The 27,835-nt window shown below is 49.1% G+C and overlaps 1 protein-coding gene across 1 annotated transcript; it reads right to left on the bottom strand.

Moving 5' to 3' along the window:
• Positions 1-1,489: 1,489 nt before the first annotated feature.
• On the bottom strand, positions 1,490-26,692 carry LOC116958721 (E3 ubiquitin-protein ligase COP1-like). The gene is made up of 17 exons (XM_076062837.1): positions 26,687-26,692; positions 25,835-25,954; positions 24,280-24,348; positions 22,339-22,398; positions 20,149-20,219; positions 19,569-19,623; positions 18,806-18,923; positions 16,801-16,933; positions 14,205-14,348; positions 13,594-13,702; positions 11,927-12,008; positions 7,643-7,759; positions 5,873-5,990; positions 5,114-5,238; positions 4,257-4,414; positions 2,702-2,746; positions 1,490-1,690 (listed from the first exon to the last, which is right to left on the bottom strand). The coding sequence occupies exons 1-17, from the start codon at positions 26,690-26,692 to the stop codon at positions 1,673-1,675; spliced, it is 1,548 nt and encodes a 515-aa protein (XP_075918952.1). The 3' UTR covers positions 1,490-1,672.
• Positions 26,693-27,835: the final 1,143 nt, after the last annotated feature.

Genomic DNA, 27,835 nt, shown 5'->3' with positions numbered 1-27,835 from the left:
CAGGGAGTGAGGCGCCCCAGGCTGACTCGACTCTCGTGTGCGTGACCGACACCCGGTCCTCCTCACTGACATGTTAGACCAGCTGACAGACGGACGAGTTTGTGTTTGATCACGTATGTCGACTCGAACAGAGATTCTGTTTCGTACGTGTTTTTTTAATCTACATTGATGCTAATAATAATGTATCTTTTTTTTTTACTTACATGTAAAAACCCGCCTCGATTACATTTTCAATTTCAAACAGCGCACGTATTGGTGTGTGCGTGTGTGTGTGTCTAATGTACTTATGCGGACACAGCGCCAATCGTACGGAATGACAGAGTAAAACCAGGAATTACAGTGCACAGCAGTGGCTCCTAACCCGGGGTGCACGGACTCCCTGTTGGGGGGGTTCGTTGGGCAGATTTCTTTTTCAGAAGGCAAAATAGAATCGAAAACACAAATTAAGCCGCGGGCACGTGTAAGTGGCAACTTGTCTCATCAAACTCTACGTATTTGTTAACAATTGTAAATATATATAAAACAAAAAATGTAACGATTGGATTCCTCCCGTGTATAAATAATCATCCTGATGAACGAATCTGATTCTCTTCTTTGGTTCTTTCGGTTAAAGTCACCACCACGTAGAATGAGAATAAAATAATAGAATTGATCAAATAAAATAACACAATAAAATTCTCACGACGTTTCGGCCACAACACAAGCGGCCTTCATCAGGTGAGCGTGGCTGTGTTCGCTCCAGCGCTGTCCTCCATACAGTCTCGTCCCTTCACCTGATGAAGGCCGCTTGTGTTGTGGCCGAAACGTCGTGAGAATTTTATCGTGTTATTTCATTTTATCAATTTATTATTTTATTCTCATTCTACGTGGTGGTGACTTTACCGAGAGAACCAAAGAAGATGAATCCTTGCAGTCACGAAAGCTTTAAATCGGAATCTGATTCTGTGGGGCATGCGCCCGTCCGGAGGGCTCGCTGCGTCGTAAAGCGCTCGGTCCATCGCTGCCCTCTGCGTTTCCGCTTACCCGTGGTTTACAATAAAAATGTCCATCTTGACCGCATTGTAGACGTCAGCTGCGTAGACACGACACGGAAAGAAACCGACGTCCCAATGTCTAGGGCGAGATCCCGCTGTGTTTCGCGGAAACGTCTTCGTGTGATGCGGTGGGGCGGGGGGGGGGGCTTGGTTTGTGCCGGTGGTCGAGCGGTCGGGCGGTGGGTGGTGCCCACCGCCTGACCGCGGAGGGGTTTCAATTTGAAGCTTTCGTGACTGCAAGGATTCATCTTCCTTGGTTCTTTCGGTAAAGTCACCACCACGTAGAATGAGAATAAAATAATAAATTGATCAAATAAAATAACACAATAAAATTCTCACGACGTTTCGGCCACAACACAAGCGGCCTTCTTCAGGTGAAAGGAACAAACCTGTCGGGACGACAGAGCTTCAATGAATGTGTCGTCCCGACAGGTCTGTTCCTTTCACCTGAAGAAGGCCACTTGTGTTGTGGCCGAAACGTCGTGAGAATTTTATTGTGTTATTTTATTTTATTATTTTATTCTCATTCTACGTGGTGGTGACTTTACCGAAAGAACCAAAGAACCACGGCGGGGTTGTGCGTCGTACGGTACCGCGGGCCGGTCCCCGCGCAAAGTGCCGTTGCAGCGGGCGGCCCCTCACACCAGCTCCAGCACCTGAGGACAAAGAGAGTGAGGTTGGTGGTGAAAGACGGCGATGACGACGATGATGACGATGATGATGGGTACAAGCAACGGACAAGCGAAGCGCGACTGGCGAGCGCCTATTGAGACCGCCACACCGTGGCGGTGGTGGCGATGTGGCCCCGGGGTACACCCCTGGCCTGCTTTTGTCTTCCCCAGTGCCGATGTTTTACACACCGCAGCAGTCAGTGATTTCAGCTCGGGCGAGCTCAAGGGGAGGTTCCTTGAATCGGTTCAATATCACTCGTCCCCGATGTTGGCCGTGGCCGGAAATCGAACCGGGGCTCCTGCGGTTATTCAGAGCACAGCTACACCACCGCTACCCAAGTAACCACACTTACACACACAAGAAAATCCCACCCTTTAGTTATTGTAGCAGCAAGTGTTAACAAGCACCTATTAAATTTTGATTTAAAGCTTTCGTGACTGCAGTAATTCATATTCTTAGCTCTTTCGGTAAAGTCACGTTGAAGGTGACTTTACCGAAAGAGCTAAGAATAAGCACCGATTAAAGCCAACAAGACAAAAAATCAAAGGCAGATATGACCACTACGAAGATCGGAATGATTTCGTCTCCCCGATGCTGGTGTTCACGCACCACACGACATACTTATTTAAGGCGTAGCTTGACCTAGAAGGATGCCCGCTAACGTTTGATACATCGACTCGTCTGTGACGTGAGCCGTGGCAGGGAAGTGAACCTCTCTCAATGGGCTCACAGCACAATGCACACATCACCGCACCAACATTCCCCCACCATACACACACACACCTGGACGAGCGATCGCAATTGAGCAAACAAAAATAAAATCAGCGGGTCACTGCACATCTCATCATCAGCAACAGGCAATGAACAAAGTTCCCCACGAAGGTTATACCGAGTAACGATTCTACCACGCCAACACAACCAATCTTACAGATAGTGCATGGCGCATCGCCTTCCCTTCAAAAAAGCAATTGCAGTCAGTGCCACGGTACCCTTACCTTGATGGTTCCTTGATTGTTGGCTGCTACAAGTACATTGGAGTCCTGCAAGGGCGAGAATCACTTTAAGCAAAGCGATAGCAACGTCACGAATTCGAACTTTTCCACACTGATCCTGCCACACGACAGCGATGCAAACCAACGGTATACCTTTTTTATTTTCCGTACGAATAACGTATAAAGGTGAAGGTGCAGTTTCGCAATTGCTAGCACGCGTGTGCACGTTTAACTTATTTCGCTCCACACGTAGCCAGCCGTGCCACTGCTGACAAGGGGCCGCAACTAGCAATGTGCGGGCAGTCCCCTCTAGAGGATGCAATATTTGGGCCTACTCCTCCACACTGGCCAGATGTCTTTCGAAGAGCTGGGAACACCGACACACTTTCCCCCACCACGCCCACCGTGCCGATCGTACATCGACCGCGGCGCAGCCATTCGCGCCGTCGTGTGCGTGGACAGAGGAGGCGGTGGTTGAAATTCCAGATAGCTGCTGCCACGTCATTTCAAGCTGTCACGCCGGGAGATCCAACGTAACCGGTGAGCCGCTCATTTACAGCGCAGAGCAGCAGCAGCGGCAGCAGTAGCAACGTAAACCGCCGTTGAATCTTAACCCCACGGGGACAGACGCGTCGGGCACCGAAATCGCGCCGGGAAGCAAGCCAACAATACGCAGCGGGCAGCATGGAGACTCGCAACACCAGCAGGTGGCTCAACGCCGCCCTTGGCACATTAAACGTTCAATGACGCGAGAAGTCTTCTGTCCACCCCGGACCCCCGCTACCACCACCCGCTCCGTCCTCCTCGGCGGAACCGAGATTCGCCTCCTAAATATTCCCCGACCGTTGAGGTGAGCGTCGTCCTTCTCCGAGGTGGCGATGAAAGAACAACAGCAAAACAAAAACATTCTTAAATTTCCATTTGAAGCTTTCGTGACTGCAAGGATTCATCTTCTTTGGTTCTTTCGGTTAAAGTCACCACCACGTACAATGAGAATAAAATAATAAAATAAAATAACACAATAAAATTCTCACGACGTTTCGGCCACAACACAAGTGGCCTTATTCATATTCTTGTGTTGTGGCCGAAACGTCGTGATTTTTGTTGTTTTATTTTTTACCTACGTGGTGACTTTACCGAATAGAACCAAAGAGTGTGGATGCCGTTGTGCACGCGCCCGGGACAACACCGGGTTGCTTGAGGAATCTGAATATAGGAAGCCGTGAGGGTTCCACGCTTGCTCTTAAAAAAAGGCCCTCTTTGGTCGAGTGGATTTTGTGGGCGAGTAACCTTCGGCGAGTGGATTCCGCACCTTCAATTAGCACGGTTGGCCACGTACGGTACAAAAGAAGCTCAGCGTGCATACGTACGTACGTCTTGCGGGGGCGGGTGACCCCCGGGGGGGCCGAGGGGAATTTTGCGGCTGAGTAACTCCGAGGGAGCGAGCGAATCAGACGGGCGAGCATCCGCGTGTGAGGGAGCGAGCGAGTGAGCAAGCGTGAAGGGCGGCGGGCGACCGGCCCGGGCCCGCGGGCCAGGCTGCAGGGCGTGCGCTCACCCCGTCCGGCAGCAGCCGCCAGCACACGGCGCTCACAAACTCTCTCCCGTCCCCTTCACTCTCCTTCCCCAGCGCACCCGTCGCCACGTCGAACTTGAACGTGAGCGACACCTCGGAGAGGCCCTTGTAGTAGACGTACAGCGAGTTGTCCTCACTCCCTGCGTACGGAGAGGGCGGAGAGAGAGAGAGAGCGGAGCGACCGGCGGCACGGTCAGAAGGGGGGGGGGGGGGGGGACACGTGAGAGACCGGCGAAGCATCACCGGTTCAAAAACGATGCCATCATCCACCCCGCCGCCGCCGCCGCCCGCCTCCACCACGCGCACGCCACGCGCAACCGACGAGACGCGAGCCAAACGCGTGTCCCGGGAAATCATCCGCGCGCATCAATTAGCCGACGCTTTCCAGCAGGCGGCCGTTCGTCATCGCAAGCGTTCAAATTGGCAATTTTGTGGGCGATTTTTTTTAAAATTCGGTACATTTCGACCGCGCGCAAAGTGACCCAACCGCTGCTTTCCCCGACGATGACTCCAACACGCGAAGCTGACCACGGGAAACGCCGCCGTTGACACGACGGCCCCCCCCCCCCTAGGGGGGTCGCCCCCCTGGAGGGGGGGCCCTCGCCCGGCTTCAAAGGCGACAAACCCCACGGCGAGCGCCACCACCGCTCGGCCCAAAAACAAAACAAAAAATAAAAATAAAGACAGAGGTAAATCGGGGGATTGTCACGATTGAAACATGATCGCGCGCGCGTGTGTGTGTGTGTATCTGTGCACGCGATAAGCAGGGGGTGTGGGGGGGGCAGGCAAGGGTTGGGTGGGTGGGGGGGTGGGGGTCAGCGTGCGGAGGCTGCGCTCACAGCAAGCGACGTAGTCCCCGTTGGTGGCCAGCCCCCCAAAGGTCCTTTCGTTGACGTGGCCTCTGAAGGAGCGCGTGCAGCGGGGCTTGTTCACGCTCCACAGCTTCAGCTGGCCGTCTATCGAGCTGCCCCCGAACGAAACAACGTGAGCGAATGAGGCCCTCGATTTTGTAAGCGGACGCGGGCACCGGCGATTAAACAGGGCCAGTCTCGCAAGGGCGCACGCAGCAGCAGCAAAAGGCACGGCACAAGCTCAATTCGACGGCCTTTCGCGGTTTCTTGACTCCGCAGGTAAATACATTTTGAGAAAAGAAAATTCTTAGCGAACCATTTTAGATTTTTTCTTTCACAGAAATAAATAACTTTTTATATGCTTAGCTCTTTCTGCAAAGTCACGTTGAAGGTAAACAATAAAATAATAAAATATATATAAAACAATAAAAACTCTCACGACGTTTCGACCATAACACAAACGGTCATCATCAGGTGTGTTATGGTGTTATGGTCGAAACGTCGTGAGAATTTTTATTGTTTTATATATATTTTATTATTTTATTGTTTCCCTTCAACGTGGTGACTTTACCGAAAGAGCTAAGAATATGAATTGCTGCAGTCACGAAAGCTCTAAATAAAAAAATAACTTTTTATTCAAGCACAACTTTCATAACTGGCGAGCCGCGCGTGATTGGGTGGGCATTCCGAGTTGATCTGGCCCCCTGCCACTTTAAACGGCCGCGCCTTTCAATGGGCACTACTCACGCAGAGACGATCTCCTCGCCGCTCACGAACTTGGCGTACGAGACGGCTCTCCGGTGGCCCTTGAACACCGTGACGGGCAGCTCGGTGTTGCGCAGGTCGTAATAGTGGACGCAGTGGTCTGCCGAGCACAATCGGAAGGGGTCACTTCACGCTCGCGCGAGTCCCGTGCCCCCCGCCTCTCCCCGCGCCTTTCAAAGACGGCGGACGAATCGCCCGGCTCAGATTAAGCTGGCCCAATCAACCGTGCGGTGGAAAAATCACACCCAACGAGGGCTCTTGTGAAACGTTAGCCGGAAAGGAAGTGGAATAATGCCCCCAAAAGGAGGTCCATTACCGTCATTTGCTTATCATTCTCACAGTCTTAGTTCTTTATTCACAAAGTCTTATTTTTCGCCAATTAAATGTAAGGGAGGGTATAAAAGCTTACTACGCCCGCGGCAATGTCACGGAGGGTAGCGAGGACAGCTCGGCACTCTTCAGTGAGTAACGCGTTAATAGCCTGTCCACAGGAGAATACGAACAAAAAATAATGCTTCCACCGATGATTCACAATGCCCACCTTGTTGTAAAACACAACAGCCGCCGCCGCCGCTGCTACGTTCCCCATTTAATTGAAGCGTGTAGCCGTGCACATCGAGATCTGTCTGCATAACCTCTACGGCGATGAATTTTTAACCGCAGCGAGTACTCGTCACACAACGATTCACCGCCATTCCTCGTCCCCGCCGCAACAATTCAACGAACAGAGACTATTCGGGACAACGATTTGATTTAAAAATGTTTTCCCTTCTTTCTTATTTGCATCGTCTATCTCGTATGTTCCGTCTTGTTCCACATCGTTAAATCAATTAGCCCAATGGTTCGAGAGGACCCAGCGTGCATGGATTGTAAATAGATTCTTAACACGCGTGCATTTTTGCGCAGAGATCTTCCAACGGTTGCTGTTGGGGGGGCGGCACTGAGCAACACCGGGCACAGAAACGCCACGGCCCGCAAGCCGTACCCCCACACCGTAACCCCACACCGTACCCACCAATATACCTGCACACCGTACCCCCACACCGTAACCCCACACCGTACCCACCAATATACCCCCACACCGTACCCCCACACCGTAACCCCACACCGTACCCACCAATATACCCCCACACCGTACCCCCACACCGTACCCCCACACCGTAACCCCACACCGTACCCACCAATATACCCCCACACCGTACCCCCACACCGTACCCACCAATATACCCCCACACCGTACCCCCACACCGTACCCCCACACTGTAACCCCACACCGTACCCACCAATATACCCCCACACCGTACCCCCACACCGTAACCCCACACCGTACCCACCAATATACCCCCACACCGTACCCCCACACCGTACCCCCACACTGTAACCCCACACCGTACCCACCAATATACCCCCACACCGTACCCCCACACCGTACCCACCAATATACCCCCACACCGTACCCCCACACCGTACCCCCACACTGTAACCCCACACCGTACCCACCAATATACCCCCACACCGTACCCCCACACCGTACCCACCAATATACCCCCACACCGTACCCCCACACCGTACCCCCACACTGTAACCCCACACCGTACCCACCAATATACCCCCACACCGTACCCCCACACCGTAACCCCCCACCGTACCCCCACCGTACCCGCCGCTCGCCAAATCCCCTCTCCCCCCAAAACGAGCGCGCGATCATCAGGCGAGCGAGGTAAAACGCGCGGTGCGGACTCGAGCGCCCACCTGCGCAAGCCAACGCTAGGTGGTAGCGTGACGTGGGGCTGAACTTGACGCAGCAGACGTTGGTGTTCGCTTCGATGCACGCGACGGAAGCGTCCATGTGCGTGGACCACAGCTTGACTGGGCGGGGGGCGGGGGGGGATGGGTTTAGGTTAAGGGATGGAGGTACAGTTGTCCCTCACTATAACGCAGTTCACCTTGCGTGGCCTCGCTGTTTCGCGGATTTTTGTTTAGTGTAATTTTGCACGCTTTCTTTTCCTGCGTACAGTATGAACGCGCATTGTGTTCTGCGTCCTGATTAGCTAAGGGAGTACAGAATGCGTTCGGCTAGCCAGATTCACAAAAATGTTTTGGGCTTGAAAACAGGTTTTGATCTTTGGTTTCATTTACTAATATTGCACTTATTTTTTTAAATCTGCGAAAGTTTGAACTTTGAGAGTGTTTAAATAAGAGAGAAATGTGAGAAAATGCTAATGCCTGTCTGAGAAAAGTGTATAAAAGTGTGTGGTTAGGGGTTTCGCGGCCTTAAAATATGTATAACAATTGTAAAAAATAAAGCTGATTACTTCGCGGATTTCGTCTATTGCGGGTTATTTTTACGAGGGACCACTGTATAAGGAACAGACGGGGGTCACGTGCTGCTGCTGCTGAAGCAAAAAGGAATTGAGCGGGAAAGGGAGCGGCACACGTCATGCAAAAACCGACCGCGGGGTTGACGACGGAGGAGCGTGAAAGGAGCGGAGGAAGGCAGCGGAAGGAAGAGACGGCGCCGGCGAGATGGAGATGAGGAGGAGCAGCTGAGAGAGAGCGGCAATGGAGCCCTTCGTCGCTGAGCAGGAAGTTACGGGCCGGCAGCGACGAAGCACCGAGGGGTGGCGGGGAAGTTGGCGCGGAGTGCGACTGACGGGACGCAAATCGAATTGCGAGACCCTGGGGAAAGTGGGGGGGTCAATTTAGGGGCATGACATTTCACACCCCTATCGCCGCCACCACCACCACAACCACGACATAAAACGCAGTTTGCCAGGAAGAAAAGAGAGGCTGAGGCAAGAGATAAGAAGCTTCCAGATGCCCGCAACTCTCTCCGGCTCAATTATCGTCCAGGTTTGCGGAATTTAAAAGCTAAGCAGCCTAGCCATAGGGGGTAGGGAAGGAACCCCAAAACTGTGGAACCGACTTCAAAAGGAACGAGTCCGCCCGAACAGCTGGAAACCAAAGTGAGAAAAATAATCACTTTTAAAGAGCCCTTGGGCCCAGAAGGAACGCTGGTCATCCCTGGTGCCTCTGTGGATGTGTAAGCTTTGACTTTAACATAGCTGTTTCAGTGACCAGTCACAAGCTAATCCCTCAGTTATTTCGAAGCTAAATTCTCCTGTTTGATTTGTACTAGGTGCCTCTGTGGATGTGTAAGCTTTGACTTTAACACAGCTATTTATATGACCAGTCACAAGCTAATCACTCAGCTATTTCAATGCTAAATTCTCCTCTTTGATTTGTACTAGGTGCCTCTGTGGATGTGTAAGCTTTGACTTTAAAATAGCTATTTCTATGACCAGTCACAAAGCTAATCACTCAGCTATTTCAATGCTAAATTCTCCTGTTTGATTTGTACGAGGTGCCTCTGTGGATGTGTAGGCTTTGACTTTAACATAGCTATTTCTATGACCAGTCACAAAGCTAATCACTCAGCTGTTCCAATGCTAAATTCTCCTGTTTGATTTGTACTAGGTGCCTCTGTGGATGTGTAAGCTTTGACTTTAACATAGCTATTTCTATGACCAGTCACAAGCTAATCACTCAGCTATTTCAATGCTAAATTCTCCTGTTTGATTTGTACTAGGTGCCTCTGTGGATGTGTAAGCTTTGACTTTAACATAGCTATTTCTATGACCAGTCAAAAAACTAATCACTCAGCTATTTCAATGATAAATTATCCTGTTTGATTTGTACTAGGTGCCTCTGTGGATGTGTAAGCTTTGACTTTAACATAGCTATTTCTATGACCAGTCACAAGCTAATCCCTCAGTTATTTCAATGCTAAATTCTCCTGTTTGATTTATACTAGGTGCCTCTGTGGATGTGTAAGCTTTGACTTTAACATAGCTATTTCTATTACCAGTCACAAGCTAATCACTCAGCTATTTCAATGCTAAATTCTCCTGTTTGATTTGTACTAGGTGCCTCTGTGCATGTGTAAGCTTTGACTTTAACATAGCTATTTCTATGACCAGTCACAAGCTAATCACTCAGCTATTTCAATGCTAAATTCTCCTGTTTGATTTGTACTAGGTGCCTCTGTGCATGTGTAAGCTTTGACTTTAACATAGCTATTTCTATTACCAGTCACAAGCTAATCGCTCAGCTATTTCAATGCTAAATTCTCCTGTTTGATTTGTACTAGGTGCCTCTGTGCATGTGTAAGCTTTGACTTTAACATAGCTATTTCTATGACCAGTCACAAGCTAATCACTCAGCTATTTCAATGATAAATTGTCCTGTTTGATTTGTAGTAGGTGCCTCTGTGGATGTGTAAGCTTTGACTTTAACATAGCTATTTCTATGACCAGTCACAAGCTAATCACTCAGCTATTTCAATGATAAATTCTCCTGTTTGATTTGTAGTAGGTGCCTCTGTGGATGTGTAAGCTTTGACTTTAACATAGCTATTTCTATGACCAGTCACAAGCTAATCCCTCAGTTATTTCAATGCTACATTCTCCTGTTTGATTTGTACTAGGTGCCTCTGTGGATGTGTAAGCTTTGACTTTAACATAGCTATTTCTATGACCAGTCACAAGCTAATCACTTAGCTATTTCAATGCTAAATTCTCCTGTTTGATATGTACTAGGTGCCTCTGTGGATGTGTAAGCTTTGACTTTAACATAGCTATTTCTATGACCAGTCACAAGCTAATCACTCAGCTATTTCAATGCTAAATTCTCCTGTTTGAGTTGTACTAGGTGCCTCTGTGGATGTGTAGGCTTTGACTTTAACATAGCTATTTCTATGACCAGTCACAAGCTAATCACTCAGCTATTCCAATGCTAAATTCTCCTGTTTGATATGTACTAGGTGCCTCTGTGGATGTGTAAGCTTTGACTTTAACATAGCTATTTCTATGACCAGTCACAAGCTAATCACTCAGCTATTTCAATGCTAAATTCTCCTGTTTGATTTGTACTAGGTGCCTCTGTGGATGTGTAGGCTTTGACTTTAACATAGCTATTTCTATGACCAGTCACAAAGCTAATCACTCAGCTATTCCAATGCTAAATTCTCCTGTTTGATATGTACTAGGTGCCTCTGTGGATGTGTAAGCTTTGACTTTAACATAGCTATTTCTATGACCAGTCACAAGCTAATCACTCAGCTATTTCAATGCTAAATTCTCCTGTTTGATTTGTACTAGGTGCCTCTGTGGATGTGTAGGCTTTGACTTTAACATAGCTATTTCTATGACCAGTCACAAAGCTAATCACTCAGCTATTCCAATGCTAAATTCTCCTGTTTGATATGTACTAGGTGCCTCTGTGGATGTGTAAGCTTTGACTTTAACATAGCTATTTCTATGACCAGTCACAAGCTAATCACTCAGCTATTTCAATGCTAAATTCTCCTGTTTGATTTGTACTAGGTGCCTCTGTGGATGTGTAGGCTTTGACTTTAACATAGCTATTTCTATGACCAGTCACAAAGCTAATCACTCAGCTATTCCAATGCTAAATTCTCCTGTTTGATATGTACTAGGTGCCTCTGTGGATGTGTAAGCTTTGACTTTAACATAGCTATTTCTATGACCAGTCACAAGCTAATCACTCAGCTATTTCAATGCTAAATTCTCCTGTTTGATTTGTACTAGGTGCCTCTGTGGATGTGTAGGCTTTGACTTTGACATAGCTATTTCAATGACCAGTCACAAAGCTAATCACTCAGCTATTTCAATGCTAAATTCTCCTGTTTGATATGTAAACCCCTTTGTCAAGGTGCCTCAATTCTCTGAACCAGCTTAAAAAGACGCTACGAATCTTAACAGCGTTCATTGCAGCTCTGTCGTCCCGACAGGCCTGTTCCTTTCACCTGAAGAAGGCCGCTTGTGTTGTGGCCGAAACGTCGTGAGATATTTTATTGTGTTATTTTACTTAATTAATTTATTATTTTATTCTCATTCTACGTGGTGACTTTACCGAAAGAACCAAAAAAGATTCATCCTTGCAGTACGAAAGCTTCAATCGAAAATTAAATCCCTGATGATGTCACGCCGACAGAGTGCGGCCTTGCCATTTTACCTTTGGTGTCATCGGATCCAGACGCTAGGATCTCGGGGTCCATCAGGTTGAAGTCCACGCTCCAACATCGCTGCTCGTGTTCCTAAGGGAGCGGACATTCCGAAAGAATACAATTTCACCATGCGATCATCGCACTGCTGAGCACATCAACACCGCATGTGGACAAAGACAAAGTTTCCGCCCCGCCCACCCCCCCCCACCCTTCCAAAGGCACACAGACTGTTGGGACAAGCGCCATGTGAGAGCATCTACGAAGGCCGGAACGGTGCACGAGGGCGTGGTGTGGCTAGCAGCACGCGCAGCCACCTTTGTCTCTCTGGTACTCATGTTTAAACTCATTAAAAGCTGACCCAGAACCGGTTCAGATGTATCACCGATGATGGCCAGAGCTGGGGAATCGAACTCAGGTCATTAATCCATTCATCCAAACCTTCCAATTGATATCCCCTGCTTTATCTTTTCTGGGCATTCAAGTTTCCTTCCACATGCTCAGCACTCCTTAAAAAGATAATGAAAATATCTCAATGCAGAAGTGAGGTTTTTTCCTGGATAACAAATAACGGTATGACTATTACTAATACCATAAACATTACAAACTGCGAGACTTGAAACAAACTCTGTGCAAAGTGAACCAGTGGCAAGGGCACTGACCGATAGATTACCTTCCCGGAACATTGAAATTAATGACAAATTCAACCGAGAAGATGGTTTCAAATTAAGCAACCATTGGAAAGATGTTCTAAATTGAACCAAACATTAAACTAATTTTCAAGGTACAGTATATTTTTCAAGTAGTGGTACCCCAAACTTTCGCAGCTCTTAAATTCCCTTTTCACACCATCAATAGGTAAACTCCCCCTCCACCCCCCTCCCGCGCCAACCGGCATGTTCACCCGCACGTACACCACCTCTATGCTAAGTCGGCCAATCAAATACTAATTTTTTATGCTAATTCCTTTGTCAAGGCGCCTTGTTTCCTCGCACACAGCTTAAAGGTCGCGGTCTGAGCATGGCTGTGTTTCACTCCAGCACTGTCCTCGAGACAGCCCGGTCCCTTCACCTGATGAAGGCCGCTTGTGTTGTTCGCCGAAACGTCGTGATTTTTGTCGTTTTATTTTTTTACCTACGTGGTGACTTTACCGAATAGAACCAAAGAGTATGTTTGTCTTGGGTGTCTCGCAAAAGGCATCGCACGATTTTTTTTTATTTCCCCACCAATGTTTTTTTTTCGTGGAAATGTTTCTTCTTATCATGATGGCATCACGTCACGAGGCAAGGCGTCCAATCACGTCCGTCCCAGAGCAATGACGCAACCCTACGTGTTCAGCAACGGCCCAGGGAAGCGGATGTTACAGAGCCACCTCTGGGATCCCTTAAAGGTGACCTCTAATCCACACAAAGAGAAAAGGGGCAACACTTCCCTATCCCGCTCTGCTATCGAGAGAGTAATGTTCGACGCGCGGCGAGCCAAACCGACGTTGACTTCTCAAGGGCTGGAATTTAGCAAAAATTAGTTTCAGGACCGACTTCAACGTGACTGCTTTTTTTTGTGCGTACAGTCACTGGTGACCAGGCTGAGACTATCAACGGGTGGTTAAAACCTGGATTTCAACCGCCCAGGATCTCGGCGACACCAGAACAATGCTTAAGAGAACGACGCTCCACACCTGGAAAACCTTTGTCCTCTGTCCTGTGAAGCCATCCCAGAGGATCACGCTGCCCTCGTAGTCACTGCTGGCCAGGATGCCCTTGTGGTACTTGCTCCAGCTGATGCAGCTGCAGCAGCACCGGGCAGGGAAGCAATGTTTGATAATAAAAAATATATAAGGAAATAAATTAATAATAAAGGTTTTTTTTTTTTTCACAAATGTACATCGGTTGATACAGCTGCTCTTGCCAGTCCTCCCCCACGCCGGTCAATGCGGGTTGACGGGGCGCCTTTTTGCCAGGACCGTTTCAGAAGCAGTTTAATCTGCATACAAGCACACCCCTCCGGGGTAAGGCCGTGTGCGCTTAGGTGCCCTGAGACATTAGCGGAAGGCACCTTACGTATAAATGTAAACTATTATAACATCCGAAGCAGTATGCTTGCAATGGAAAGGTTGCCTCCACTCTCCCCCCTCACCACTGCGTTACGTCGGCACGCTTTGCTCATACGAGGACTACTCTGGTGACGACGACGACCGTGAGCAGGGAGTAGTGGCCCCTGCGGACCGGTGCAAAGGCGTAGGCAGCGTGGGTGGACTTGGCAGTGGATTGCGGAGTGGTGGAAGCGCACCTGATCTTGGAGTCGCAGGTCATCTCGATCACGGGGTAGTGAATGTCCACCGCATCTCGGATCAGCGTGCCGTACTCAAACACCTTGATCTTCTTGGTCACTCCGGCGACGGCGAAGTAATCGCAGTCCCGATCGAAGTCGATGCTGTCGAATTAAAAGGCATCGTCATTATTATTATTAATACTTAAACAGTTATGGGGTAAAAAAAATCGTGCACGCACGCGGATTATGCAACGCCAACCGAAGCACGTTTTTGCCTTCGGAGGTAAAATGTGCTCACCTTCGATTAGCAGGTCTCAGTACGCCTTTTGGCGTCTTCTGGTCCAATACCAGTGGAGACTAGGCTCTAAGAAAAGCCGTCTCGGGTGTGGACCAATCAAATTCAAGGACAGTGCCAATATTATTATTATTATCAGAGTTGTCTTTTTTGTTTGCATTTTGACTGCTTGTGTTGTGGTTATTGCAAACACGATGCCTTGAATAAAGGTGTCAGTTTTTGTGCCAGTTAAAAGGGTAAAACCTATTCCTATATCTTGTTACTGGCAAAGGAGGTCTCATAATGTAATTGCTCACCCCGAGCCCTCAATACTCTGATAGTGCGCTGTTTTTGAGTTGTACACCTTTTGGCGTCTTCTGGTCCAACACCAGTGGAGACTAAGGGCTCTAAGAAAAGCCGTCTCGGGTGTGGACCAATCAAATTCAAGGACAGTGCCAATATTATTATCAGAGTTGTCTCTTTTGTTTGGATTTTGACTGCTTGTGTTGTGGTTATTGCAAACACGATGCCTTGAATAAAGGTGTCAGTTTTTGTGCCAGTTAAAAGGGTAAAACCTATTACTTCAATCACGGTTCTCTACGTACGGTGCAAAAGAAGTCACACAAAATTACATACGTACAATTAGCGGTATGCAACAATGCATTCGCATATTTACAAGAAGTAATTTTGTTTCCCTCTTTGCACTGCAGAGCTTTCCAGAGACAACTGGGAAGCATAACCACAGTAGTTCTGACATTTCCCCTGTCGGGAACGAGTCAACGCGCCGACTTGAACACGAACCAGACCCCACGGCCAATGACGCAGCGTGGCAAACACGAAGCCGCGTCGCCGCTATCAGGTGCCACTTGGGGACCAGCCATTGTGTCCCTTCACGTCACTCTCGGGCTTCCGAATTAGGCGTCCAAGCGTCTCTCAATGGTGCTTGTGTAGCCCAGGTCTTGCGCATTAGGCTTCATCCCAAACTCGCACTTAGCCTCGCTTTGTCAACGCAGCTTTTGCGGCACGACCGTGGAACAAAGCGCGCGGCCCGAGTTGAGTTAAATTAACTCTTTGGAAAATAAAAATAAAACTCCCCCCTCTGTCTGTGCGCGTCCGCGACTACTACAAAGCCGGCGGGTGGCAGCATCAATTCACCAACTCAGACAAAACAACTGAATTGCTACGTCACTTACAACCGAGTCTATAAAAGTTGCCCTTCAAAGGCCAGTTTGAGAGAAACTAAATTAAGTTATTTGAACCAATGTCTTTCCAGACATCAGAGACGATTTCAAGGGCAATCAATGCAGCATTTACCAAGACGTTACACGGTGTCACTGAATGTCATCAATTTACGTACTAATGACAAATTTATGTTGTTAATATTTCTCGACAAACTTTGAATATCAGGGGGGGTGTAATGGTTAATCCCTCCTGCCCCCATACAGATTTGATTAATAATCCCAATCATTGCCATTCAAAAGCAGCTTTTTTTTTCCACGATGTGACAAATGCAACGGCTACTAGTGGCTGGGGTCGGTATTACATACAAGGCGCACACATCTAAACCCACTGGCTCCTACGCAAGCAGTTCAATGAATGCATCGCGAGCTCAAGAATCAACATTAAATCGGTGAATCATTACACACACGTACTAATTTGCCCTAATTACAGGTTCATATGTTTGTTACACATCAAATTGCAAAATGGCACTCTTCAGAGTCCTGAACATCCGATTATGATGTAGATGCTCACCCCGAGCCCTCATTACTTTGATAGTGGCATTGTCTTTGAGCTGTGTGACGCCTTTTGGCGTCATCTGGTCGAGCACTAATTGGGTCGAGGCTCAAAAGAAAGCCGTCCCTTGGTGTGGACCAATCAGTTTCAAGGACAATGACACATATATTATCATAGTATGTTTTTTGTTTGCATTTTGACTGCAGGTATTGTGGTTAATGCAGTAGACATGAATCCTTGTAAAAAAGGTTTCAGTTTTGTTGCCAGAAAAAAGGGGAAAAACCACTATTATTATCCGATTACAAGGTTAAGATATTCCTGAATATAGAGAAGAAAAACATCGGTCGGGGGGGGGGTGGAAGAGACAGAGGGACATCATTACGAACCACATTCATGGAGATGATCCAAATATAGGACCACAACGCTTGGGGGCAATTGTTGCCGTGCATTCAGGCCGCCTTCCCTGCTTCTCTGTGGTTTCCCACACACCTCCGAATTATTCTCTCTCTCCGAGGGTAAACGGACGCGGGGAGACTTTATAAAATTTATTAATTCTTCCCCTCCTCATGATCAAAATGAAACGGGGGACACGAGGAGACGGGTCACCTGGACACGATGCTGGAGCCATTGTAGATGTCGCTGGTGTAGGAGAGCGTGGCGAGCGGGCGCACGGAGCTGTAGCGCGTGAACTTCGCCAGGCAGTCCTGGAACTCCTCCAGCTCTCCGCGCTTGTCCTCATCTGAGCCCCGACGAAACCGCAGAGACACGCACCGGCAGGGTTGAACGCAAAGCGGTCGGGTTTGTCAACGATTCAGACCCCCGCGAATTCACCCTCGCCACTTGCTCACCGGTGTTCCACAGACGCCTCCTTGTCACTGCCGCAGAACTTCGCTCATTGATTCACCCGCCCACGCCGAGGGCTCGGTCTACCAGGCGGGTTTGTGTCACCCATACTGTGTTCAACCACCACGATGCAGGTCACAAAACTTCTCCACAATATAGATTTTTTGGGTGAGATTGCGATATTGTCTTCTTTGGTTCTTTCGGTAAAGTCACCACCACGTAGAATGAGAATAAAATAATAAAATAACATGATAAAATTCTCACGACGTTTTGGCCACAACGCGAGCGGCCATCTTCAGGTGAAAGGTACAGAACTGTCGGGACGACAGAGCTTCAATGAATTGCGTTATTTTATTATTTTATTCTCATTCTACGTGGTGGTGACTTTACCGAAAGAACCAAAGAAGATGAATCCTTGCAGTCACGAAAGCTTCAAATCGAAATTGCGATGTTGGTCGCGAAAGCCTACGTGGTAAACTCACAAAACGTATGTTTCTCTCCTCGCTACTGCTCGACTTTGGAATTCCCTACAATCGTCTCTTTCTCAAGCTCCTGCTCAAATCCAGACAAGTGTTAACTCTATCGCAACTCCGATAGTGCCGTCCGTTGCCAGTTTATTGACGTGTTGGGTCTTAGGCCTGTGGATCACTGCCACCGGCACGGCAGACGCGAATGCCTGGGTCTTCCCGGCCACGCCGTAAGAGCCCCATGACGTATTTTTGCATTGCACCTAACCCCAGTGATTACCCACCTCCGATTAGAACGTTTGGCTATGTACGGTGACAAATAAATTTAATATACATGCACACAGAGTCTGTGAAATATACATCTGCAATTACAGAACTGCGCTGAAAAGACTGCGCAAGTCAAGGCAAAATCCAGAGTCCGCCTGCTTCAACTAATGCTGCTGCTGCTGGCAGAAACTGGTCCAAAAGGCTCATGAGATTGTGGGGCTAAATTTGTTTTATTTCACTCGGTCAAACGAATCCTCGTCTTTACTTTTAGTATTCTCCACAAACGGCAAACTTTCTCGGAATAACGTTCAGCCTCCCCGGCGTCATTTCACACCATGGTACTGCAGTTCCCCGAAGGGCTTACGAACTTGCGTTGATAAGCAGGCACTGGCCGCGTCAATGCAGTCATTTCAGACTGGAGCAAGAGCAGAGCCCTCTGCTGGTGACTGGATGATATCGCCAGGCGCGGTTAAGACCCACCGCGGCAAAGTCATCGCGTTAATGCGCTGTGTTCACACTAACGCGTTTTTGCTTTAAATGCAAGTTATTCCATCAGGGAAGACTTTTTTGCGTAACGTTGCACCGTTAAAAAGGGGAACGCGCCCGTTAAAACGCGGAATGCGCACCACTATAACGCGGTTTCTGAGAGATCTACAATGGGCGACTTTCCTGAGCCGCGTGGCTGGGTGGTACAATGCAGTACGCGAAATAACACAATAGCGTGGCGGCGTACCCCGAGTGATTTGTCCCGCCGTCTGTGTGTGCGTACATTGCATCCCACCAAACTTCATCATCGCGTTCTATTACGGCAATTTACGTTTTTTAAAAGGAACGCATCCACCGCGTCAAAGGAGGACTCGCTGTTCCACAGCACCGTTTCTTGTTCGTTGTCCTTCCCCCCCAGCACCTCCGATTAACGCGCAAGAAGTTCAACATACATAATGGACCTCGGAAAGGCGTAACACCTTTCCCCAGGTGCAACAACGGGCGGAACGGCGTTGGGGCCGGCCGCCACGCAGGGGGGATGTACCGACCCGGGGGCGACGACAGGCGGCGGGCGGAGTAGCACCGCTCCAGGCCGTCGAAATGCGCCGACAGTTTCCGCCTCCTTGCCGCCATTGAGTCAGTCCCGTGGCACGGCAACCGCTTCGCCTGCAAGCCAGCACGGAGAGAGAGAGAGGAGAGAGACGTGCTCGCCATCGGCGGCGGGGGTGGCGGCGAGGGGGGAAGTCGTCCTCGTTGGGTATTTAACGTTCCAATAGCCGATGAACAAAATGGCCGGCGACACTCCCGGCCTTGTCAGATCTTAGAGAAGCCAAGTAGAATAGTTCCTGGGCGGGAAGACCGGCCATGCACAACCGGTGTTCTAGGCCACAGCGCAGGGCCACCCCACACGGGGGGGGGGGGGGGGGTGTGGCCAGTACCATGCACGGCCGCCTTTGTCTCCCCAGTGGCGATGGTTACGCACTGAAACAAGTACTAGATTGAGACTGAGTCGACCTAGGGGAGGGGACCGAGTGTTGGCCGTGAGCGGGAATCCAACTCGGGTAGGCCGGGTTTGCAGCGCAGGGCGCTAACCACTACGCTACAACAGTGCACCTATTCTCACACATGTAATCCTTGCCTTCGACATGCGCCGTGGTCAAAAAACGTCCACGACGTATTGGGGGGGGCTTTACCGCTCGTAAACATGACAAAACGAGCCGATAGAGCCGTACGTTACATATCACGATGTTACAACGAAGCTCAGGTGCCGGGTAAATCTCGCACGTGGGAGACGCTGGCATGCCGGCTCACCCGAGCGCTGTCCGTGAATGCAGGGAAGGGGTGATCCGAGTCCACCAGACAACCGCTGGAAAAAAAAAAGCACGCAAGCGCAACGTTGCAGCAACGTCAGAAGAAGTCCGCCCGCGTCAACTAACTGCACGAGAAAACGGCTTGGTTTCCCAGCGCGGGGTTTCGTACACCCAGGTTCTTGCGACCATTGCCATATTATCCGGATTATGAGGTGGACTTTTTCCCATGTCATTTAAAGGAAAGGAACGGGAGCAGGCGCGTCTTATCATCCGGAGAATGCGCCGTCTTTCAAAAAGATTTTAATTTATTTGTTAAACCGGTTGTTCAGGATAACCTTTCCCCCAGGACGTATTTGCGCAATTTAAAGGGGTGCGTTCATAAGTCACCTTCTGGAAGACGGTACTACTCCATAGGGATCTTCCGGAAGACGTGTTTTCTTATCGTTGTCGAGAACCACACTTCGAAAGACATCGATCCCCATTTTAAACCGTCTTTTTGGGGCTTTCCAAAGCAATCGCGCGCTCCCAATTCTAAGACATGCCAGGGCCACGGTTCACCAAAGCCAACGGTTGTTGTTCACCTGGTCGATGGGGTCTCTGGCAACTGGGGCACTTGGGGCACCACGGCTTCGTGCTGTTTCTGCATCAGCTCCTAGATGTGCACATTACGGTGGCGGGGGGATTGAATCGAGGGGCTAAGCATCATGGGGAAGAAAAAAAACTTGCCGACATACGATTTGACGTAGAAGCCACGCCGACACCATCGGAACACTTTACAAGCAACGTCTCGGTTCGCGACGCCTTCCAACCGAAGTTAAAATAATTTACGCAAGCGCTCTAGTCCGCCTGTAACAGGGAAGGCACTCGAACCACCCTGAAGATGATCCATTAACGATGCTATGACGCAAGTCAGGACACCGGACATGCACATTAATATCAATAAAGCAGCACGAGAAAAGAAAGGCAATAAAAAGCAAAACGTACTATTCTAAACTAACAAAATGGTCATCGCACATTTACCACGGCTGAATAGATTCTCACGCATCCTCAAAAACCCATGTGTTCAATGAAAACAAATTAACTTAACACGACGCACGAATAACGCGCATGTAACAAAAACTCTTAAATATCTGTCAAAAACCCTGCCTTGAAAGGAATGATATATGATAAGCAATGCTTCTGACAACGGCCCACCCTTCTTAATCGTCGAGACCAATGCAGAGAAGCCCCCTGCCCAAAATGTATCCTATTATATAAAGACAAAGATCCCCCGTACAGGCTATAACAGACTGTGGAGACAAGTGCTGTTAGCGAGCATCTACGAAGGTCGGTACGACACACGAGGGGGGTGCGTGGCCAACACCACACCCAGCCGCCTTTGTCTCCCCAGAGGCGATGTTCACGCACCGCACCAGGTACTCATTTGGAGGCTGAGTCGACCTAGGGGGAGGCCCAGGACTGGTTCAGATAATCGTCACTGGTGTCGGCCATGAGCGAGAATCGAATCCGGGTCGCCGGGTTCGTAGTACAGCCCGCTAACCGCTACACTGCCGCTCCCTACTATCCTATTAAATAAGGATCCCCCCATATAGCCTGAAACGCTGTTGTTAGCGAACGCCTACGAAGGCCGGCACGACACATGAGGAGGTGGGTGGCCAACACGTATCCTATTATTTATACACACACACACACGTCTAGGGCCACCGTCATTGACAAACGTGTTGAGCTTTCATTACACGTGCTGGTGGTGAACCACTGCAAAAAAAACGCAGTGGTTGCAATTTTTCACATTTCATTTTGAAGTACTCAAGATGCTGCCTAGCTGCAATGTCGCCTACACAGCCATGGGCAGGCCTGTTCACCATCGGCGGTTGTTGCAGATGCAACCCGTGGCGAGATGTTGACTACCTCGCCTAGTATACAAGGAGGCTGTGGGTTCAATCCCGACCTATGACGTTCGTATATTTGGAGTTTGCGTGTCTCCCTCCCCGGGACAACAGCGGCCGTGCGGACTTTCCTCCGGGTCCTCCGGTTTTTCCTTCCACGTTTTAGAAGCGCGCGTTTCGCCGCTATAAGTGTTCACACGATAGCCCACTTCGTTGAGCTATCATTTGTGGCCAAGGAGGCTTTTCGAAAAAGAGCTATGCAGCTCAGTAGGCCTTACCTAGTAAAATAAAAAAAAGTTTGCTTTAGTTATCGCGAGGCTGGGGCTCTCGTGCTCATTTACACACGAGTGTGGAAAACTTCTTCTTTGGTTCTTTCGGTAAAGTCACCACCACCACGTAGAATGAGAACAAAATAATAATAAATTGATAAAATAAAATAAGACAATAAAATTCTCACGACGTTTCGGCCACAACGCAAGCGGCCTTCATCAGGTGAAAGGACGAGACTGTCTGGAGGACAATTGTTATGCTAATTCCTTTCACAAGGCACCTTAATTACTCTCACACAGCTTAAAGGTCGCGGTCTGAGCTTGGTTGTGTTTCTACTCCAGCGCTGTCCTCCAGACAGTCTCGTCCCTTCACCTGATGAAGGCAGCTTGTGCTGTGGCCGAAAACGTCGTGAGAATTTGATTGCGTTATTTTATTCTATTAATTTATTATTATTTTGTTCCCATTCTACGTGGTGGCGGTGACTTTACCGAAAGAACCAAAGAAGATGAATCCTTGCAGTCACGAAAGCTTTAAATCGGAGCGTGGGACGGCTTGCGCTCAGGGCCTATTTGCAACACGTGACCCCGTGCCCACGTCCGAGGTACAGTCCCGCACCTCGACGTGCCGCATATCGCCCTGCAGGACGCTCAGCTCCTTCGACAGCTGATCCAGTTGCTGCGGGGAGGGAGGGAGAGAGAAAAAAAAACACAATCGGCCTTGGGCTGCATCACACGAAAACGGTTTGCTTGTGCGGCACCGGTAACCACAATCGCATTTGTGCAGAAGACGCAATGATAAATGCTTTGCAGTTGTCGTTATATTGCAACAGATGCCAATCACGCGTTTATTTAACAATCAACAATACGGTGAGTGAATACGTACAACAGGGTAAATGCAAATGCAATCAGGACTCTATTCTGTGCCTACACAAACCAATATCACTTCATCCACCAGCCCGCCTGGCTTTGCAGGCGAATATTATTCAGTCAGGCCTGTCAAACAAATGACTGAAAGATTACCAGAGGACAATATAAATGTGTCGTGACATACGACGTCACTACTGTCGGGACCGTACGAGCGTAGGGACATGTGATGTCACTACTGTGTAGGGACTGTACGAGCGTAGCGACATGTGATGTCACTACCGTGTTGGGACTGTACGAGCGTAGGGACTTGTGATGTCACTACCGTGTAGGGACTGTACGAGCGTAGGGACATGTGATGTCACTACCGTGTAGGGACCGTACGAGCGTAGGGACATGTGATGTCACTACCGTGTAGGGACTGTACGAGCGTAGGGACATGTGATGTCACTACTGTGTAGGGACTGTACGAGCGTAGGGACATGTGATGTCACTACTGTGTAGGGACCGTACGAGCGTAGGGACATATGATGTCACTACTGTGTAGGGACTGTACGAGCGTAGGGACACATGATGTCACTACTGTGTTGGGACCGTACGAGCGTAGGGACATATGATGTCACTACTGTGTAGGGACCGTACGAGCGTAGGGACACATGACGTCACTACCGTGTTGGCTCGGTATGGGTGCTGTAGGCGGGTGTCACGGAGGTCGTGTCAGCCCGTGGACACTCTGCGTGAAACCAACAAGGACACGTGACCGGACAAAGGGGGTGGGGCTAGGGGCCCCAGGGGGGAAGCTTGGGGGCGTGGCCTGGGGCGGAGCCACGGCAGTTACAATCGGGGGGGGGGGGGGGGGGGTGTGAACAGAGAGCTGGGCCGTTCAACCCCGGGACGAAGACGCCGTCAGCGGTCCTCGAGTCTCCGATCGTCGTTCGTGACCAGGCAGCCCGTCACCTGCCCTGGTCACGCTGTGTAGTACTCGCCCCGAGTGTTAGCGAGATTAGGAACGGTGGTCACCACCCTGTACTTAATGTTCACGTTGGTTGTTATGCGTTAATAGATAGTGTTGCCTCCAAGTTGAGTGTGCGCCTCAATTGAACCCACTACAAACGTGAGTGGTAGTCAATGAGAACACCTCTCATGGCCACAAGGTGCGGGGGGGGGACAGTCTCGAAACTATAAATGCAAAGACATTTTTTAAAAAGTACTGTTGGTAGTACAGCACAAATATATATGGAGATAAAAAAACGTACCTCCATTATTAACACCGCCTTTGACCAAAGCATTTTGAATGCATCGAATGTTATCGAGATCTTAGAAGCTAAGTGGCGTTAAGCTTGCTAAATATGCATATCAGAATCAGAATATGTGTTTACACTGGAGGAATCCGATGAGGTATTAAGCTCTTTTTCACAGATGTCCAGTAGGGTGCGGGTGAAAACGTTACAACAAAGAACACGATAGGAGTGTACAGTAGAGGCTTGGGCTGCAAGGCTGTCAGTACAAAAATTAATTATTGAACCCACCACGATCAGTTCATCAGCTTTTATACCAGGATCGCAATAAAAACGCTTCAGAGGAAATACACATTCCATTAACTCTGTGTTTGTGCGAAACGCCAAACACGCCACGCAGTGTGGCGGAGCTTGTGATGTTGTGGAACGGCGAGTGGTGAGATGAGACAACGCACCGCCTGCTTGCCGCGCTGAACCTGCTGCAGGAATTCAATCAGCAGCTGGTGTTGTGCCACTGTAGACTCCTGGAAAAGTAAAAAAAAAGCAAAGCGCATGACAAGGTCAAATAAAATACTTTGCATCTTCACTTAAGACGTAGACGTTGTAAAATAATGCAGGGTCCTTTGTTAATACACTGACGAATAAAGGCTTCCCCACGCTGTGCCGGTCACGGGGATTGTTTGGCCATATTTCATCATGCTGCGTCAGTGTGGGTTGCTGAAGGGATGGAGCCCGGACACGGTTCAGAATTAGCTCACCGCCGATGTTAGCCACGACTGGGAACGAAACACAGGTTGCTGGGTTCATAGCGCAGTGCGCGTAAACCAATACACCGCGCTACGTGTATAAATACAATGGTGCGTCTCTAGGCGTAGATTAGACCTCTGAATTACACTCGCAGGCACGATGGCAGTGCCTTTGGATGCTGCTCAACTCTATCGCAATGTGATAAAAAAATATATTTATCCATTGTAGGACTAAACAATTAAGATTGCAACACAGGGTCCTTCTATCATGGTGATTTGCGGAATCTTCCAGCCATCCATGCCCACCACTCTTGTAGAGCATCTTTAGATGTGGTCACACACAGGCGCTTTATAAATCCTAATTGGATTGTACCAACTTGCCGCCTTTATGTAATCATGCATAGGCCCAGCTCCGTAACTACAACAACATTCGATTTCAAAGGCAATTTCGGGATCAAGATTGTGCAAAGCACTTAACAAATTCACGCGTAATGCACCGTTAAGACAAAACACAACGTATTTAAATGACTGCCGAGAATTGGTCAGTTCTTACCTAGGGTGGGAGAGAATTCCACACATTCCATCACCCTTCGTCCGCACCGGGTGGGAGAGAATTCTCTCCCTAGGGTGGGAGAGAATTCCACACATTCCATCACCCTTCGTCCACATCGGGTGGGAGAGAATTCTCTCCCTAGGGTGGGAGAGAATTCCACACATTCCATCACCCTTCGTACACATCGGGTGGGAGAGAATTATCTCCCTAGGGTGGGAGAGAATTATCTCCCTAGGGTGGGAGAGAATTCCACACATTCCATCACCCTTCGTACACATCGGGTGGGAGGGAATTCTCTCCCTAGGGTGGGAGAGAATTCCATACATTCCATCACCCTTCGTCCATATGGGTGCCGTGCAATCGCACGCTGCGTTTGCACGTGCGCGCATGGGGCACCGTCGCTACTTGTCGCGAGCAACTTACATCAGCGTGCGGATGCAAGGCCAGCGATTGCCCCGTGAGCGGAAGCTCGTGGCAGAAGCTGTGGCCGCACATGCGAACGCCTCTGCGGAACGGAACTATACCGGCGCCCTATCGCTGCGGAATTATCGCAGCGATGTCGCACCGCCTGACAACAACCGACCTCTCCGGCACCACATTCCTCCCCGACACCACACCATCGCAAATGCCACCGTGCCGCATTCCCGTTGCCGCCGGTGGCCAAACCTGTGCAAACGCCACCAGCATTCCTCCAGGGGGCCAACAACTCACCGCTTCCAGCCGCATCTTCTTCTCCGTGAGCAGCTCCAGAATGCGGTTCACGTCGGCGAGCTCCAGGCCATCTTGTTCCAGCGCCAGCAACTCCTGGATAGGGTGCCACTGCTGGCCGCTCTGTGAGGAAGAGGGGGGGGGGGGGTGGCAGGGTGGAAGGGTGGAAGGGTCACACAACACAGGAATCAAGAGACGCGGCCGGTCACCTTCTTTCAGCAGAGTTCACGCGTGTCCACGTCGAGGCAGGTGCAGCTAGCGACGACACCGACAGGCCCTAGCGCACAGCGCGTCTTCGGTCAGCAAACTCAACCGTGGACCACGTAGAGGAACTATTTCAAAAATGTTATATTTTCGGTTTACCAGGCAAGGTCCACTGAGCTATATACCTCTCTTTCAGTACCGATCTGGCCACAAATGAAGGATCAATGAAGTGGCTTACGTGGAAATTTACAAAAGCCAAATTCTCGTATAAAGTATATGAACCACTGCTTGCCACGTCGATCATTCGCTGTGGGATTCAGATATTCTCCAGGCGACTTGTGAAGCCGTCCACTGGCTCACCATCTAAGGAGCACCGGTGGTCGATACACAGCACAAAGATGTTAAAGGAGGGAGGATCTAATGGGTGTGCATGTCGAACTTCTTTCACGTCGTACGTAGCCAACCGTGCTAAAATCGGGAGGTGCGGGGGAAGGACAACGAACTAAACACAACAAGCGGTTCTGAAGTAGTGAGCGTGGCGGTTAGTGGTCACTTTTCTGCGTGGCATTTATATGTTCACCCCGTGTTCTGCACGGGCTTCCTCCAGGATCTCCAGTTTCCTAGAACCGCTAATAAACCGTACAGTGGAACCGGCATTGGCCGAACATCCAAACGTTGAAACATTTCCCGCAAATTAATATTGCACGCAGCAAACCCTGAGGCCCGCGTGACTACAAACAAATTAATATTACACGCAGCAGACCCTGAGACCCGGGTGACTACAAACAAATTAATATTACACGCAGCAGACCCTGAGACCCGTGACTACAAACAAATTAATATTACACGCAGCAGACCCTGAGACCCACGTGACTACAAACAAATTAATATTACACGCAGCAGACCCTGAGACCCGCCAATACAAACAAATTAATATTACACGCAGCAAACCCTGAGACCCGTGACTACAAACAAATTAATATTACACGCAGCCAACCCTGAGACCCGTGTGACTACAAACAAATTAATATTACACGCAGCCAACCCTGAGACCCGTGTGACTACAAACAAATTAATATTACACGCAGCAAACTCTGAGACCTGTGACTACAAACAAATTAATATTACACGCAGCCAACCCTGAGACCCGCCACTACAAACAAATTAATATTACACGCAGCAGACCCTGAGACCCGTGACTACAAACAAATTAATATTACACACAGCAAACCCTGAGCCGGCGACTACAAACAAATTAATATTACACGCAGCAGACCCTGAGACCGTGACTACAAACAAATTAATATTACACGCAGCAAACCCTGAGACCCGTGACTACAAACAAATTAATATTACACGCAGCAAACCCTGAGACCCGCCACTACAAACAAATTAATATTACACGCAGCAGACCCTGAGACCCATGACTGCAAACAAATTAATATTACACGCAGCAGACCCTGAGACCCGCGTGACTACAAACAAATTAATATTACACGCAGCAAATCCTGAGACCCGCCACTACAAACAAATTAATATTACACGCAGCCAACCCTGAGACCCGTGACTACAAACAGATTAATATTACACGCAGCAAACTCTGAGACCCGTGACTACAAACAAATTAATATTACACGCAGCAGACCCTGAGACCGGTGACTACAAACAAATTAATATTACACACAGCAAACCCTGAGCCGGCGACTACAAACAAATTAATATTACACGCAGCAAACCCTGATACCCGTGACTACAAACAAATTAATATTACACGCAGCAAACCCTGAGACCCGCCACTAA

Source organism: Petromyzon marinus, unplaced genomic scaffold (genome assembly GCF_048934315.1).
Source record: "Petromyzon marinus isolate PM22_M1 ecotype Great Lakes invasive population unplaced genomic scaffold, UKy_Petmar_22M1.pri1.0 PM_G_Scaffold_75, whole genome shotgun sequence".
NCBI classification, from domain to species: domain Eukaryota; kingdom Metazoa; phylum Chordata; class Hyperoartia; order Petromyzontiformes; family Petromyzontidae; genus Petromyzon; species Petromyzon marinus.
Note: the sequence above shows the minus strand (reverse complement) of the source record. Positions and strands in the feature narration are given on the sequence as shown.